The sequence below is a fragment of the Elephas maximus genome, chromosome 8 (assembly GCF_024166365.1).
Source record: "Elephas maximus indicus isolate mEleMax1 chromosome 8, mEleMax1 primary haplotype, whole genome shotgun sequence".
Taxonomy (NCBI): Eukaryota; Metazoa; Chordata; class Mammalia; order Proboscidea; family Elephantidae; genus Elephas; species Elephas maximus.
The window spans coordinates 19296412-19313209 of NC_064826.1; the positions used below are offsets into that span (position 1 = coordinate 19296412).

Below are 16798 nucleotides of genomic sequence, written 5' to 3' on the forward strand. Positions count from 1 at the left end.
AGTAACAACACCTGGAATTTGAATGCTATTTGTCTTTTTAGTATTCTTGGAAAGTATATTATTCCCATTTCATAATTATAAAAAAAAAAAAAATTATAGAGAAGTCTAAATCTTTACCTGGACCAAGTGGTTGCAGATCCAAGAATAGATTCCAAACTACTGTTTCTTGTTATTGTGTTCTTATTTTAATGGCTACTAACTAGAGCTTCTGACATAATGACACTAGTTCTTTAGTAATTCAGAACGCTACACAAGATTTGTGGTCGCGTTAGGATCCACTGTTGGCTATTGTTGAGTCTTTAATAAAGGTAGTATCATATGGCATGGCTTGTATCCTTTGGGTATGGTGGTAAAGCTAATTGAAACCTTTGGGGTGCTATGACATGCCCTTCTGATTCCCCTGGACAGGTGTATGATGGATACAGATGACGAGGTACGGGACAGAGCTACCTTCTACCTGAACGTGCTGCAGCAAAGGCAGATGGCACTGAATGCAGCATACATTTTCAATGGTCAGTGGGAGCGAAGGATGTAGACAAATGTACTTTTGTTCCCCAAATGTTGTCTTGGAAGCTTATCTTCTGATTTGCATATGAGCTGCCTTTACTAGGCAAAATGCTTGGTTTTTATATTTGAATGTATTTGAATTTCTAGGGGAAACCTATCTTCACAAAGATATTTTCTAATTGGGTATTGGTAATTTATATTAAATAATCTACAAGAATATGTTTCTTAAATTATGTAAGGATCCAAAGAACGTCGCTTGTTCCTGGTTCTCCTTGCCCTTCCTCTTGAATGGGTTTACCGTTTTTCCCTTTTCTTATGCTGTCATTGTTCCCCATGCCTAAGTTGCTTTCTTCCTGGGAGGTGCTCATGTTTTCTTGAAAAGTTTTATTTTCTCCTATGTCGCCCTGAATGAAATTAATAGGAGAGTTTTATATAATAGCCTTTATTTATAATTATTTAGGTTATAAAGTCTGTGGTTATATATTGTTTTTCCTTCAGAAAGCTTAGGTGTATTACAAATCTGAGCCTGTCTGGATCCTACGTTGGCAAGATTTTATAATGCTCTGATTTCTCTGTGTGTCACAGGTCTGACAGTCTCGGTACCAGGGATGGAAAAAGCTTTACACCAGTACACACTGGAGCCTTCAGAAAAGCCCTTTGACATGAAATCTATTCCTCTTGCTATGGCTCCTGTGTTTGAACAGAAAGCAGGTAGTGAGAACTGTTAACTCTGTTAGTTTTTCTGAGTATAAGTAGTTTTACACCAGTCAGATGGTGACAATGACTATTAGCTTATTTTTTTTCTAATACTTGGTTTTAATTCTGTCACTCCTTCTGAATCTTTCAGATCTAAGATTTTTTTTTTTTTTTTTTAATTAGGGGTTTTTAAAAAGTTCCTGGTGTTTGTATAAAAGCAAAAATGTGAAATGTGACCCGGGATAAGAGTTGTTTTGTTTTAATGCTGTTTACGTAAGCATTGCAGTGTCTGCAGTTAGCTGCCGTTTTGTACCTCAGAACAGTAGTTATACTGTCTGTCACCTCGTAGATTTTTTTCTTGAAGCTGGCAATCTCTTAATGAATTTTGTGATTGGAAATTCATCTTGAATGAATGTATAGGACAAGCTCATAAAAAATATTCTCAAAGAATATCTAACTTCATAATAATAATAAAAAAAAAAAAAGTTAGAACACCGGACTGAGAATGAAGGATCTTAAGCTTCATTTTCATCATTTTTCACACTTTATCTGTTGACACTCTACAAGTGATTTTTCCCTATTTGCAGCATGAGAAGATTTGCTTTACATATTGTTTCTCCTTTTATGAGTAATTTTTTTGTACATCCTAATCCATTTAAAGCAGATTGTATATTTTTAGGGCTTACTTTATTCACAAATTATGATCATTAATGGAGCCCTGGTGGTGCAGTGGTTTAAGTCCTCAGCTGCTAACTGAAAAGTTAGCAAATTGAACTCACCAGCTGCTCCACAAGAGAAAGATGCAGCAGTCTGCTTCTGTAAAGATTACAGCCTTGGAAACTCAGTGGGGCAGTTCTGCTCTGTCCTATAGGGTGGCTATCACTTGGAATCAACTTGATGGCAATGAGTGTTTTGATTTTACTTTATTATTTCACAAAATATGATCATTAAATACATGCATCCTGAAAGAAAGGTGACAGAGAACCTATTGGTATGATTTAGCAATAGCTCAATATATATCTGCTAGAAATTTCTGCCCTCAACTCTTTGTGTCTGCATTTTTTAGTTTTATAGTGGGGTAGAAGCTCACTTGGTTCCTCATATCTATCTTTGTAGAAATCACACTTGTGGCTAATAAGCCAGAGAAGTTGGCTCCTTCCAGGCAAGACATTTTCCAAGGTATGATGATTTGATGGGTTGAAGTAATAGTCTTGCATTCTAGGCATTATATATGATTTGATGGGTCAAAGTAATAGTCTTGCATTCTAGGCATTATAAATATAGTGAAGTCTACTACTTTTATTCAGTTTGATTAATTATCACTAAAGAAACCTTTATAGGATTGGGTAGAGAGCTTTCAGTTCTTATTTTAGTTTACAGTTGTTGGGGCTACTCAGAGTCCATGGGACTTTCCAATTTGTTAGCTTGCTACCTGGGAATGTTGTTTTGACTCTATTTTGCTTGTTCACAGGGAACTCAAATTTTAAGAAGTTAGGAATTTAGTTTCTTTTTTTCTTGTTTTTGGTAATTCAGTATATAAACTCGCCTTCTTAAAAGATTATGACACTAAAGTCTGGGGACATACTAGTTGATTGTTGATAATAGTTGAACAGTAGTTAGTAGTCAACTAGTAGTAAGACTATGGAAACTAATATTTTCAGGGTCCAGAGTATTATCTTTCCCTGTTTTCTTAGTACCTTATTTTCTTCCTTCTTTCCTTTTTTTCACTAGAACAATTGGCTGCCATTCCTGAGTTTATGAATCTAGGACCCTTGTTCAAGTCTTCTGAGCCTGTTCAACTTACAGAAGCAGAGACAGAATATTTTGTTCGTTGTATCAAACACATGTTTACCAATCATGTCGTGTTCCAGGTGAGATAAATGCCATAATTGACTCCTATAGGGATTTAGTGTACACTGGTATGCTTGGAGACAAAGATTAATTCTCATTGAGTTTATGATTCTAATTCCTTTTATAGAGAAGTAACTTGGCAGAATTTCTGTTTCCTTTCCTAACTCTATAGTTATAGAGATCATTTCATATAATGGGTAATTTTTAATGGTTAAAATCTAAAAGTACATAAAACTGAAATGTATAAAGAAGCTGTACAACATAAAGTATAACCTATTAATAAATAATCATTTTTTAACATCAGGGTAAATTAAGTGAGTTGTTCCAAGCACTCAGGTTTCACATTGATTCGCAGACTGCCATCAAATGCCTACCATCTTGTTTGGTAGAGTTGAGTCTTAGGAAAGAGAGAAAACTGATGGATGAATAAACAAACCACACACACATACAAAAAAAACCTTAAAAATAAGACTATCTCTGTTGCTCAAAGAAAAATCTTGGGAGACCTGCTATGCTGTGTAGAAAAGGAAGGTATAGCGGGTGCCAGAATTGAGTCGTGAGTAATGGACTGGAAGGAACAACTTGCTTGAAAACAGTCCTTGGCCTTCACAGCTTTTCCTTTTGCTGACTTTTCAGTTTGACTGTACCAACACTCTCAATGACCAGCTGCTGGAGAAAGTGACAGTGCAGATGGAACCATCAGATTCCTACGAAGTGCTCGGTCATATCCCAGCCCCCAGCCTCCCTTACAACCAACCAGGAATATGTTACACTCTTGTTCATTTGCCTGATGATGACCCTACAGCAGGTACTGACCCACAGACGGGTAGAAATACTCATATGATTAAGAACGCATTACCACTTGAGCTCATAAAAAATATTTGTCAGGGTTGAAGAATGTGGTTCTTTTCCAGAATTTAATGATATGATTATATACAACCAGGTATAAAATTGGTTATGCTGCAGAAATGTTAATTTTGAAACTAAGCCTCTGAGTAAAATTTGCTGCATCTTTAATTTGAAAAGAGAAACTGCATGCATATGGTGGTAGCCCAAAAAAAGAACTCAGGCTTTCTGTTGGAACAATGTAGCCACTAGTGAGGGTTCATATACCCAGCGTCTCCTACATGGGGTCATGGCCTACTTCTACCTGATGTTTCTTTCCAGGGCATCCTAAAGATTTGGCTATCTGGTAGATTCTTGGCATTTTAGAATATACCATGTTTGAGGGTCTGCTTATCTGTGGCTGGTGTCTGTAAGCAACTCTCACCCTAATGAGTGTCTTAGCCAATCATTGTGTATCCACATTTGAGAAAGGCTTTGTAATTTCTACTTGACCTGCATGCAGTAATTCCAGTGAGGTGATTGAAACCGTTGCTTTGTGGTGAAAGAGAAATGGCCCTGAAAGAGGGCCAGTGGTAATGCCAATAACAGTATCTGCTGAACTTGATTTCTTTTCCCCATTTTCCACCTGCATGCTTCTCTCCCCATATTCCCTGCAGAGCACCGGTAGTCACAGCCGTTACCCGATTTTCACGGAAATAAGCACACACATCACATTTATATTTTCAACAATTTTTACTACTAGTAAGTACAGGAAAAAGATAGAGGTTAACAAAATTAACAAATATTAGGGAAGTTACAGAGTTACAAGAAACCATAAAAGTACTAGCAAATAGTTATCTCTGGTCATCATTCAGTTACAACCGGGGCTTAACCTGCTTTCTTTTTGCCCCTCTCCCAACTCCCTCCTTTGGTGTTGCTTCCTGGGAGTCCCTGCCCAGTCTTGGCTGTGTTGGATGATAGACCAGGCTACTCAGACTCTAGCACGAGGTAGATTCAAGTTGGCACCACTGCTGGGTCTGAATCCCAGGTTGTTCCCTCTGGCCCTGGGCTGAACTGCACTTCTCCTCTGCAGCCACCCTGGATCCATAACACCCTGGGTAGGAAGGCACTTTCCTGTCAGGCCTCCAATAATTCTCCTTTGAGCTTTAGGCCATGCTGTGTTACCTTTAATTACCTCCCTGGTCCCTTTATGAGGTTTCTCTAGTTCTATTTCCTTATAGTTTCACTTTCTCTCCTGGTCTGTTTTTCTCTTTGGTTAGCTTTGTCTGAAGTATGTCCACTAGCCAGTAGTTAAGCTGGCCGTACTCTTGAGTAAAGCTAGTTTGATTGACCGTTGTTCCAAGCTAGTATCTGGGCCTAGTCTTAATGCAGCCCTGTGGCTTTTTCTGTCATCCTGGGAGATTGTGTACTTGATCAGTTTTTTCCAGTAGCCATGTCTCCTTGTTTCAGAATTCTGCCCCCTAGTTATTTCTCACTAAGTCTCTGTTTTTTAAGGGATGCCATTATTTCACCACTTAATTTCCGAAGGAAGGGACATGCTGAACCCATTGAATAATCAAGCTCCTCCCACTGAGAATACAATTCCTCCCATTTCTCCAGGTTCAGTTCGATAACTGATAGATAACTCAGGTGCCCCACATCCCAGGGTGTCGTCTTAACAAAATCCAATAAATACAATTTTACAATGTCAGAATACATAAAACAACAATATTGAAATTACAGAAATTACATACAATACAGGGAAAAAAAACAAACAGAAAACATTTCCACCGAGAAAGGAAAAGAGGGAAGGTTTTCTTGCCTGTTTACTACAGAGTACATTTCTTTTTAAAACACAGATTTCACAGATTAGCCCAGAGGTTTCAACCTTTGGTCTGCTAGCTATGGACTCTTTTGTTTGTTCGTTTTTTGTTGATAAAAATGTGACATTTGGAGCATTTTCTTTTTTGTTAAACTCATAGGGTTTCCTGGTCAGTGCTAAAATTTAGTTACAAACTCTTGTCATTGGATCTTGGAGAAATGAAATGGAATTTTGTCTCAATGCTTGAACTTTTAAAATTTTGTTAGTGGTCTGTTTATATTTGGTCCATCATATACCTGCTTAAAAATGAACTCCTTCCTACTCTTTAGTCTTTGTCAGAAATTCTAAAATTTTTAATCTATGGCCAATCCAGTCTTTGCTATATAATGAAAAGACATGAAATACCAGGGCATAGATGGTAAAAAAGCAGTCCTTTACCCATTTTCTTTTTTGTAATTTCCCATCGCAGACATTCCACGTTTTACCAATCACCTAAGATCTAGACATCACCTCTACTTGTCTCATCTCAGGAAAAAAAGAAAATTTTTCCTTAAATCATGGGGAAAAAAATATAAATAATTAGTTGTGATCTGAAGTTGAACTTGAAAACCCTAAATGGCCTAACAGAAAAGAATATAGATTTTGTGAGCAGACAGATCTGGATTTGAATTCTGACTCTGCTACATCCTGTGAGATCTTGGGTGTTACACACTTGACCTGTTAAGCTTCTTCAGACTGTTGTAACAATGAAATGAAATGAAATGAAATGAAATGAAATGAAATGAAATGAAGTAAGGTGCATGTATTAACTACAGTGCCAGACACATAGTAAACTTTACCTCAATAAATGGAAGCTAGTATTTTTCATTTCTGAAACTATCTACTTTCTCCCTTTATCCACCAGACACATAGTAAACTTTACCCCAATAATTGGAAGCTAGTATTTTTTCATTTCTGAAACTATCTACTTTCTCCCTTTATTCTCTCTAAAACCAAGTCTCTCACAGGTTCAAAAGAAACATACCCTCCAGTCTTCTTCAAAAAGTTCTATCAATTACTCTTTTCTTTCCTGTATTTTTAAATTTTCCCATTTCTCTTGCTTTCCCCTTTTATAAATGAACAAAAATTTACCCCATTAGAAAAAACTTGCTTTAGCCTATCAAGATAGTACCATATCTCCTTCCCTCAAATCATGGGAACATCTTGAAAGAGTTGATATCCAAGGTCTCAATCTAATTGGTCCTATTTATTATCTTTTGTCCTCCCAGAATTACTCCTTTACTCAAAAATTTTAGAAAAATGTTCAGGGCTGTACTTCTTCTTAGCATACATTTTCACTGAGCAACCTTCTCTCCTCTAAATATGTATTGCACTGGAAACAGTATGTCTTATATATGCAACATTCTACCGTTTTTCCCCACTTTGGACCTCTGTAATGCCCCTACCATTTATTTAATGTTTTGTTCTACTATGTAGTCAGAGCGTTCTAATACCTATATTCCTGTTATTATTGTCTTATCGGGCTTCATCATATTTTTCATCATCTGGAACCATTTTAACAAATTAAAATAACTCATTTTAAGACAGCCTTGAACAGAAAATATCCCTACCAGGATCCAGTTTAACAGTACATGTATGTGAGTTTTTTCCCCTGTTTTTCATTAAGGATACCATTTCCCGTATCATAATTCATCATTCTTTCATACACAATTCAGTTCTCAATTTTCTGCCTACAAGTCTTTAAATCTCCATCTTAACCAAAGTCCCTTAGCAGTCTAACAGGTTCAGAACTCTTCTCTGAATCTGTACTCCCCCATCCATGTTTTCTTGAATGTTAACCATATTTGCTCCCAACATTCTGTACTGGGTCCACAACTTCAATTAAGACTCTTTAACTTTGGCTTACTTCCATACACTCACTGGGATCCATATTGATACCTTTGATAAAACTTTGCATTCTTCCAAGCCAAGCCATTCCATCTGAATTTTTACTCAAATGTGAGGAAAAAAAGAAGCAGGATTGATAGAAAAGTACTTACTAGCGTTTGTTTAAGCAGGCCTTAGAAAAATCAGTATTTCTCCAATTTGACCCACTGTGAGAACTGCCAGGGTTCCAAGTCTGAGACCTCCTTATTCACCTCCTCATTCACCTTGAACCCCTTCTGCCTTCCCGTCAACCACACTCAAATGTCTGTCATTCCCTATGTGTGTACTTGTGACCCACCATTCTGTCCTTTTTGTTGTTCCCTTTTAGGCCCATCGTCATCGATATCAGTAATCTTTATTGCTGCCAATCCAAAATAGATGCTTCATATTCATTCATTTCCTCTTTTTCCCACTTTTGGCTTGGAGAAAATCCTGCCTTGTGTGTACTGCCCATGCTTCTTTCACCATCATCTCGCTGTCGTTCAGGTGGACGCAGTAGTCGTTTGTGAGTATGTGCGTGCTCCCTCCTTGACCAGCTCTCAATGCTGAAAACATTGCCATCCTCTTCATTTCCAACACATTCTATATTGCGTACAGAAATACTTGCTTTCAGAAGTCTTGACTTTCTAACATCTACAGATGTACCCAATTTGGAACTTTTATTCTGCTTTCACCTTTTCCTCATTAGCCCCATTACCAACTGTAAATCCATCACAAATTCGTAAGGTTCCCTCCCAACTCAGATCCCACCTACTGCCCTCTGATGTCTGCCTGCCTCCAACTGACTCTGTGCATGCTAGAGGTAACATGAATGGTGCACAGCCACCCCTGGGCATTTCGTCCCATTTTTAGGTTGGAGAGAGACTCTGCTTCATCTGACACATCCATCCATACAGCCCCTGTCATCTCCGTGCCAATCAATGGATTCAGTATCTTTTCATGGATATATAATTCCTTCTTGACCTGCCCTCACTGCTGCCACCATTTCCAGCTTCTTTGTCCCCAGCCTACTGTACTGAACCCTTTGGCTGTCTGAATTTACCCCTAGCCATCCTAATTTTCCATTCTGCCATTTTGGCAACAGTCATTTTCTCTTTTGCCATCTCTCTGACCTTTCATCACCTGAAATGCCCATTCAGTCCCATACTTGTCTTCAACATTTCCAAGGTGCCACAACTTCAATAACTCCAATCTGCTTTGGTCTCATCCCACCTCTCGTTGACTCCACGTGTCTTACTCATGTAGTACCCTTTTTCTCCATTGTCTTCATCATGCACTTTACCCAATTTGAGGAGTAAGGTTCCTCCATTTTCATTCCCTCCCTCATTTCTTGGCCATGCCTCTACTGGTGAGCATGTTCCCCAAACCTCTAAACAAGCCTCTTTTAGCCACTGGGCTCCGTCATTTGTCTTCCTTGTTCTGCTCTTCCTCGTTCTTCTAATCCTCCAGACCACTTCTTGACTATCATACACTTCCATGTTTTCCAAATTTCTCATAGCTTTTGGGGCCAATGTTACTGTTTCTCCTGGGTTGTCACTTTGCTGCATGGCAAATTACTCTCATACCTCAAGGCTGCAGCATTCTCTCAGACACCATCTGTGAATCATTTGGCTGGATTCAGTAGTTTTCTCTGCTGTGTGCTTCCTTCTTGGTGCCCCCATGTGCTGCTCAACCCAATTGGTCCTCCTTGGTTTAGACATGGAAATCCTGGTGGCGTAGTTAAGAGCTGTGGCTGCTGAATCCACACACTTTGCCCATGAAACTATACTCATGTCCCTAAGGATACAGTCTCCAGTTTTATTTAGAAAAGGTCCCAACAAATTGTGTTGCCTGTGTTCTTTTTATTTTTGCATGCAAACTTTTTATTTCAAACTCTTCAGACAAAGTTCTTAGGGAGGTTCTTCCCATGGTCCTCCTGCCTTTTTCCTTTCCACAGAACATTGTTGTTTTCCACAGACGCTTGATCCCAAGCCTAATGCAAACACCCTCAGATGTACTTATGTTCCTGCTTTGCAGAGAGCTCTCTCTGGATGGGTACTCTGGTTCCCCTACCTTCTTTCCTTCTTCACCTACATAGCATTCATCTCTTTTCAAGATGCTCTCTTCCAATGTTGTCTTCCCTCTCTTTTGCCCCCCTTTTTTTAAGCGTGGACACCCCATCCAGTGCTGTCTCCTAACATCCACACAACCCATCTGCCTTAAATCACCACTCCCTTCTCCCTCAGCTTTCCTCCTCAAGCCTTCTCAGTCACAGAATCGGCAACATGGCTTGACACTCCCTACACTTGACCATGAGTCCCAATACAACATCATTCCCTTGATCCTGGTGACTCCCTTTGAGACTCGTTTCCTTTAGGCTTTCCCACGCCAACTTTTCTTCATCTTCTCTCCATTTAAACAAGTGCTTTCACTCAGTCCTTTACAAACCATTCACCCATTTCCTCGCCTTTGTCCTCTTCTCACCACCTTTACTTCCATTTCATCTTAGTGGAGCACCATGGCACATCCCTGCCATTTGAACTTTCCCGACTACTCCCTAGTGAGACCGTGCAGTTCCCCCCTTGTTCCTCCTTTCTTGTAGGCCACACTACCTTCTCAAAACACCATATTCAGATTGTAGGACCATCTTCTTTCTTGTGTACCATGCTCCATTCTCTTCTCTTTTTTTCCCCATGGGTTAGCCTCTGCATTAAGCTTCCTCAACAGCAAACCTCTCTCCATACTTTCCTTGCTCCCTCTGTGCCAGTTTGCTAGGGACAGTAATTTCATGGACTGTACCTCTCACATACCAGTTTTGTCAGGTTTCCCCCTCCTTCCCCCGTTGGCTCTGTATAGTCTTTCCACCTAATGCCAAACCTCCATACTGAATCCATGCTTTCAGTAATCCATGATTCAGTAATCTTTGCAAAAAGCCCATCAAGGTTTATTCCCACCCACACTTTACCATTTGCAAGCGCCTTTTTCGTACCAACAGACTACACTCAGTCCACATGTGCCCATCCTGAAATCCCTGAGGTTACCTTCGGCAGTTGTCATTTGGGTTGCATCTTCATGTGCATCTCTGTCCCGTTTCCTCTGTTCCGTTTCCTCTGTTCAACCCAAGTCATTGTGACCCTTTTCCTCACTTTCCCCTAAGGATCCTGGTCCTTTTGTTTCTTTCCCTTCTCTGCTCCTACTTCACATAATCTGAGCTGAATACTACAATGCCATTGATCTGCCCCCTGAGATCTACCAGCGTTCCCAGTTTTGTTGTTGTTGTTAGGTGCCGTTGAGTCAGTTCCAACTCATAACGACCCCATGTGCCACAGAATGAAACACTTCCCAGTCCTGTGCCACCCTTACAATCATTGTTATGCTTGAGCCCATTGTTGCAGCCGCTCTGTCAATCCATCTCATTGACGGTCTTCCTCTTTTCTGCTTACCCTGTACTTTACCAAGCATGATGTCCTTCTCCAGGGACTGATCCCTCCCGACAACATGTCCAAAGTATGGCAGTCTCGCCCTTCCTTGCTTCTAAGGAGCATTCTGGTTGTACTTCTTCCAAGTCAGATTTGTTCATTCTTTTGGCGGTCCATGGTATATTCAATATTCTTCGCCAGCACCACAATTCAAAGGCATCGACTCTTCTTCGGTCTTCCTTATACATTGTCCAGTTTTCACATGCATATGATGGGATTGAAAATACCATGGCTTGGGTCAGGCGCACCTTAGTCTTCAAGGTACCATCTTTGCTTTTCAACACTTTAAAGAGGTCCTTTGTAGCAGACTTGCCCAGTGCAGTGCATCTTTGATTTCTTGACTGCTGCTTCCCAGTTTGGGAACTGTTTATTTAGCTTTCTCTTTTTCCTTGTTGGCCTCCTTGCTGACTTGGAACTCCTCACCAAATCAAAAGGTTCTCTCGCCTGCTTTTTATGTAATTTTAAAGTTTCTCACCCTTCTTGTGTGCTTCCTGTCCTCTCTTCCCATCAGTTTTTCCACTCAACTCCCATCCCACCCATCACCCCCTGATGTCTGCCCACCTCCAACTGACTTTGTATGCACTGGGTACGGATTAAACATTGCACAGCTACACCAGAGCTTTCCATCCACTTTTGTCTTTGAGACATACTTGCTTCGCCTGAAACATCTACCCAGAGGCCCCTACCATCTCCAAGCCCATGAATGGACTCAGTACTCTGTCACAGAGATCTACTCCCTCCTTGGCTTACTCTCACTGTGCACACCATTTCCAGCTTCTCTGTCCCCAACCTGCCTGGTGACACAGTGGTTAAAGTGCTCAGCTGCTAACTGAAATGTCTGTGGTTTGAACCCATCAGCCACTCCATGGGAGAAAGATGTGGCAGCCTGCTTCCATAAAGATTACAGCCTTGGAAACCCTGTGGGCATCTCTGCTCTGTCCTGTCGGGTTGCTATGAGTCAGAATGGACCCGATTGCAACGAGTTTTTGCTGTACTCAACCCATCTGCTCTCAGAATTCATGCCAGCCATCCTGCCTTTTCTGTTCTGCCGTTTTGGCAACAGTCATTTTTCCTTTGCTATCTGCCTGAGCTTTCATCTCCCTCAAATGCCCGTTCCTGCCATGCTTGTCTTCAGCATTTCCAGGTGCCACAGCTTCAACAACCTGCTGCACTGTTTTGGCCTCATCCCACCTCTCCTTCATTCCACCTTGCCTTACTCAGACAATGCCCTTTTTCATCTATTAGTCATGCACTTGACCCAGTTACACTCCCTCCTTCATGTCCTTTGCCTTGGCCCTCCCGGTCAGTGCCTGAACCTCTGAAAAAGCCTTTCCTCTCTTAGCCACTGGGCTCTATCGTCTGCTCTCCCTTGTCTTTCTCATGCTCAGACCACCTCTCAGTTATCACACTCTCCCGTGTTTTCCGGACTTCTTACTGATCCCTTAGCTTCTGCAGCCAATGTTACCCTTTCTCATATGTTCCCACTCTATCACACAGCAAATTACTGTCATACCTTAACCCTGCGACGTTGTCTCCGCTACCACCTGTGAACTGTTTGGATGGATTCAGTAGTCTTCTCTGCGTGCTCCCTTTTTATTGCCCCATGTGCTGCTCAACCACATACAGCTCTTCCTTCAGACATACTGTACTGAATCCACACACTCTGCCCTTGAAACTACCCTCATGTCCCTAAGGACAGAGTCTCTGGTCTTATTCAGGTCCTGACAGACTGTGCTGCCTGTACCTTTCATTCTTACATTCAGACCTTTATTTCAAGCTCTTCACACAAAACCCTCCAGGGGGTTCTTCAGGTGATTCTCCTAGCTTTTTGTTTACTGCAGGGGATTTTTGTCCTCGGCCTGCACACTTGACCCAGTAAACTGATGGGTGTTACAAACTCGCTCAACCTTCCTCTTTCCTGCTTCCCAGAGAGCTCTTTGTGGCTGGGTACTCCAGTTCATCCCGCCCCCTTTTCTTCTTCTCCTGCTTGGCATTCATCTCTTTTCAGGATGCTGTCATCCAGCATTGTCTTTTTTTCTCTCGTCCTTTCCTTCAGCATGGACATGCTATTTCCGCACCATCTGCTAACACCCACACCACCCATCATCCTCTTAGCCCCCACCCCCTTCTCTCTCAGCCTTACTCCTCAAACCTTCTCCATCCCCTAACCCTCACAGTGCATTTGAACGCCCTACACTTGACCATGAGTCCCAACCCACCAGTCATCATTCCAGTTGCCTTCTTGGCTACATCCATTTGCTTGCTGTCAGCCTTGTCCTGGGTACGTCTGTCCCACCTGACTGTCATGAGTCTGATGCCTCCATCTCCCCTGACTCAGAAGCATCATCTACTCATGCTCCGCATGTCTCCCTGGCTTACTCTCCACTGTTCCCCTTATTGCCCGAGGATGTACGACCCCAAGGTGGCCCATCAGCTTCATCCATCAGGGTTGTTTCTGAGTGAAACCCTGCTCAGACCCCAGATGTTTTGATAGGCCTACCTTGGAGTCCATGCCCGTATGCCTTCTATGAAATCTACTCCCCCGCCCCCATGTCCTTTAACAATAACTGCTGTGGCGGGAGGGCTTCCTTTACTCCCTGTGCTTCACTTTCCCATTGCATATCTCTTGCATTCTCGTGGTTGCAATTTACATGTCCTACACAGAGATCTTGGAATTTTATCCACTCAGATATAAGCCTGGCAATCTCCTCTTGGAACCACCTTACTCCTTCCAATATTGACTTGACACACTATGTGCCCCAAGCAACACTCTGCATTAGAGAATTGCTCTCTTATTCCCTCTTTCCACAGCCCCCCAACAGTTATTACTCTTAGGCATTCTGTCAATATCTTTGGTTCCAGTCTGGTCCTTTTTGGTGTTTATTATTATTATTCTTTAACCTGCCTGTTTTGAGTGTCATGACAAGGTAGCACTGCAGTGTTTTCACGTTTGGTCCTCACATCCCTACAGATATTTTGCCAACCAGACATGGACCTTCCACCTTACCAGAATTATTCTCCTTTTCTTCAGTAGTCTTCCCCAGCCTTATCTAAACCTGTATTCATCCTCCTTTACTCTTGACATGTAATTGTCCACAAGTTCAATTAAATAAGATTTTGTCCCAATGCCTAGAGCTAAGCCCATCTCCCCACTCCCATCCCTGCCACCCCAATCCTGTTTCTCCCCACCCTGCCCACCCATCCAACCCACTCAAACCCAATCCTGACCCCGATCTCTGCCACCCACGCTTCTCTGCTGGATCTGTAGTAGTAAAGAGCCTGGCCAAAAATTTATACCCTTTCAATACCAGTCAAGACTGTAAGAGCAGCCATTCCTTCCTGCCCCATTGCTCTGCATTGATTTTGCTCTTTTCCTTTCCTGACCTGCTTCTTGCAGGCTGGCGCCCACACCGGGCACATATGAGATCTGCCAACATTTCTCCACCGGGTGCTCCATTTTCTCCTTGCTCCCCCTGTTGGTATCCAGCCTGCCTCCCTTCGACCACACTCTTCGCTCATTCCCTCATGCTTCCTATCACCTTGTCTACCTTTCCTACATGACCCTCCCATTTCTCTGTATCACCATCATCCCGTCATTTCATTCTCTCTTGTTGCCTTTCTCAAGTGACACATTTGATCTTTTTGGCCCCTTTGCCATGGAACAACACCTGTCTCTTCAGTATGGCCAATATGTCTCTAAACTACCAATTGCCTGTCACTTGAATGGCTTCAGTCATCTTTCTTCCATCAGCATAGATTCCCTTCTTTGACCTCCTCTCACTGCTCAAACTCATTCTGTCCTCATGCTCTCCACATTCCCTACAGAATCCATTACCTTTTGCCAGTCCTTACATTCCTTTGATTCATGCCACAGCCTCCTTTTGGAGACCCCTTTCTAAACAGGTGCTTTTTTACAATCTCTTACAAGCCATTCCTCCACTTCCTTCCCTTCTTCTTTTTTCACTTCCATTAGTCCATTTCACCTTGACAGAGCATCATGGCTCCTAATCGTATCACCCTGTTTACTCCCCAAGGAGACCTGAGGTTCTACCGTCTTTCATCATTAAACTGCTGGCCACACTACCTTCTCAAAAACCAAGATTCAAATTGTAAGACCATCTTCTTTCTTGTGTACTGCTCTCCATCCTTTTGTTTCTGCCTCTGCTGTTTTCTGAATCAAGCCTCTTCAACAACAAGCCTCCCTTGGTACCTTCCTTGCTCCCTCTGTGCCAATTTGCTAGGGTCATTAACTACATGGGCTGCAGCTCTCACACTACACTGGTTTTGCAGGGTTACCCCTCCTGCCGGGTTTTCCCTGCTCTGTCTCTCTATCTCATGCTAAACCTCTATCCTTTCAGCCACCATTGAATAGTAGAAGCACACATTCAGTAGTCTTTGTAACACATCACCTCTGCATTGATTCCCACCCACTCCTCTACCATCTGCAAGCATCTTTGCAACCCACATACTGGACTCAATCCACATGAGTCCATCCTGAAGTCCCTGAGCTTACCTGCCAAAGGTTGTCATCTGTGCTGGGTCTTCATGTGCTTTTCCTTTGTTCAGCGTAAGTCATTTTGGCCTTTTCCCCCACCTTCCCCGAAGGGCCCTGCGTCTTCACATGTCCAGGCCTTCTCTTCTTTCTCTTTCTTTCTGTTTCTCTTCTCTGCTCGGCTCTTACAGTCCACAATCTTACCTTAATACCACACATGATATCGGCTTGCTCCCTGAGATCTACCAACATTCCCGCTTTGGTAACTGCTTATCCCACTTTATCCTTTTCTTGTTGGCGTCTTTGCCTACCCAGAATCCCTCAACAATTTAAAAGATTCTATCCCCTCTTGCATACCTCCTATCCTCCTTATTTTCCCATCAATTTTTCGAACCCAGCTCACATCTAACCCATCAGCCTTTGATGTCTGTCCACCTCCAGTTGACTCGGTACACACTGGATGCAGCTTTAACATTGCATGGTCTGTCCAGAGTGTTTCAGCCCACTTTTGCCTCTAAGAGATGCTCACTTCATTTTAAACATCCATCCAGAGGTTCCCTAGGATCTCCAAGCCCATCGATGGACTCAGTGGTCTTTTCATGGATATCTACTGCGTCCTTGATCTGCCCCTCCATGCCTCCATCATTTCCAGCTTCTTTAACCTCACCTGGTATATTGAACTCATTAGCTGTCTGAATTCACCCATAAACCAAACCAAAACTAAACCCACTGCGGTTGTGTTGATTCCGACTCGTAGTGACCCTATGGGACACAGTAGAACTTCTCCATCGGGTTTCCAAGGAGCAGCTGGTGGATTTGAACTGCCAACCTTTCAGTTACCAGCTGAGCTGTTAACCACTGTGCCAACAGGGCTAAAATAGCCTTCCTGTTTTTTTCTGTTCTGTCATTTTGGCAACAGTCATTTTTTCTTTTCCGATCTCTCTGAACTTCTATCCCCTTGACGTGCCCATTCTTTCCCGTGCTTGTTTCTAGCGTTTCCAAGGTGCCACCTCTCAACAACTCCATTTTGCTTGGGGTTGCTCTCATTCGTTACACATGTGCCTTACTCACTCCACACTCTTTCTCCTCCATTGTCTTAGTCATACACTTTGCCCAATTTGGGAAGCAAATTTCCTGGATTCTCCATTTTCGCTCCCACCTTAGTGTTCTTTGTCATGCCTTTCCTGGTGCAGCATATTCCCCAAACCTCTGAACAAGCCT

General features: G+C 42.1%; 1 protein-coding gene across 1 annotated transcript in view; it reads left to right on the forward strand.

Annotated features, from left to right (window-relative positions):
• COPG2 (COPI coat complex subunit gamma 2) overlaps positions 1-16798 on the forward strand; it is a 572624-nt gene that overhangs the window by 150229 nt on the left and 405597 nt on the right. Inside the window, exons 16-20 of the mRNA XM_049894309.1 lie at positions 409-512; positions 1093-1218; positions 2320-2382; positions 2935-3074; positions 3691-3862. Of these exons, the coding sequence (XP_049750266.1) occupies positions 409-512; positions 1093-1218; positions 2320-2382; positions 2935-3074; positions 3691-3862 (605 nt within the window). The remainder of the gene's footprint in view (positions 1-408; positions 513-1092; positions 1219-2319; positions 2383-2934; positions 3075-3690; positions 3863-16798) is intronic.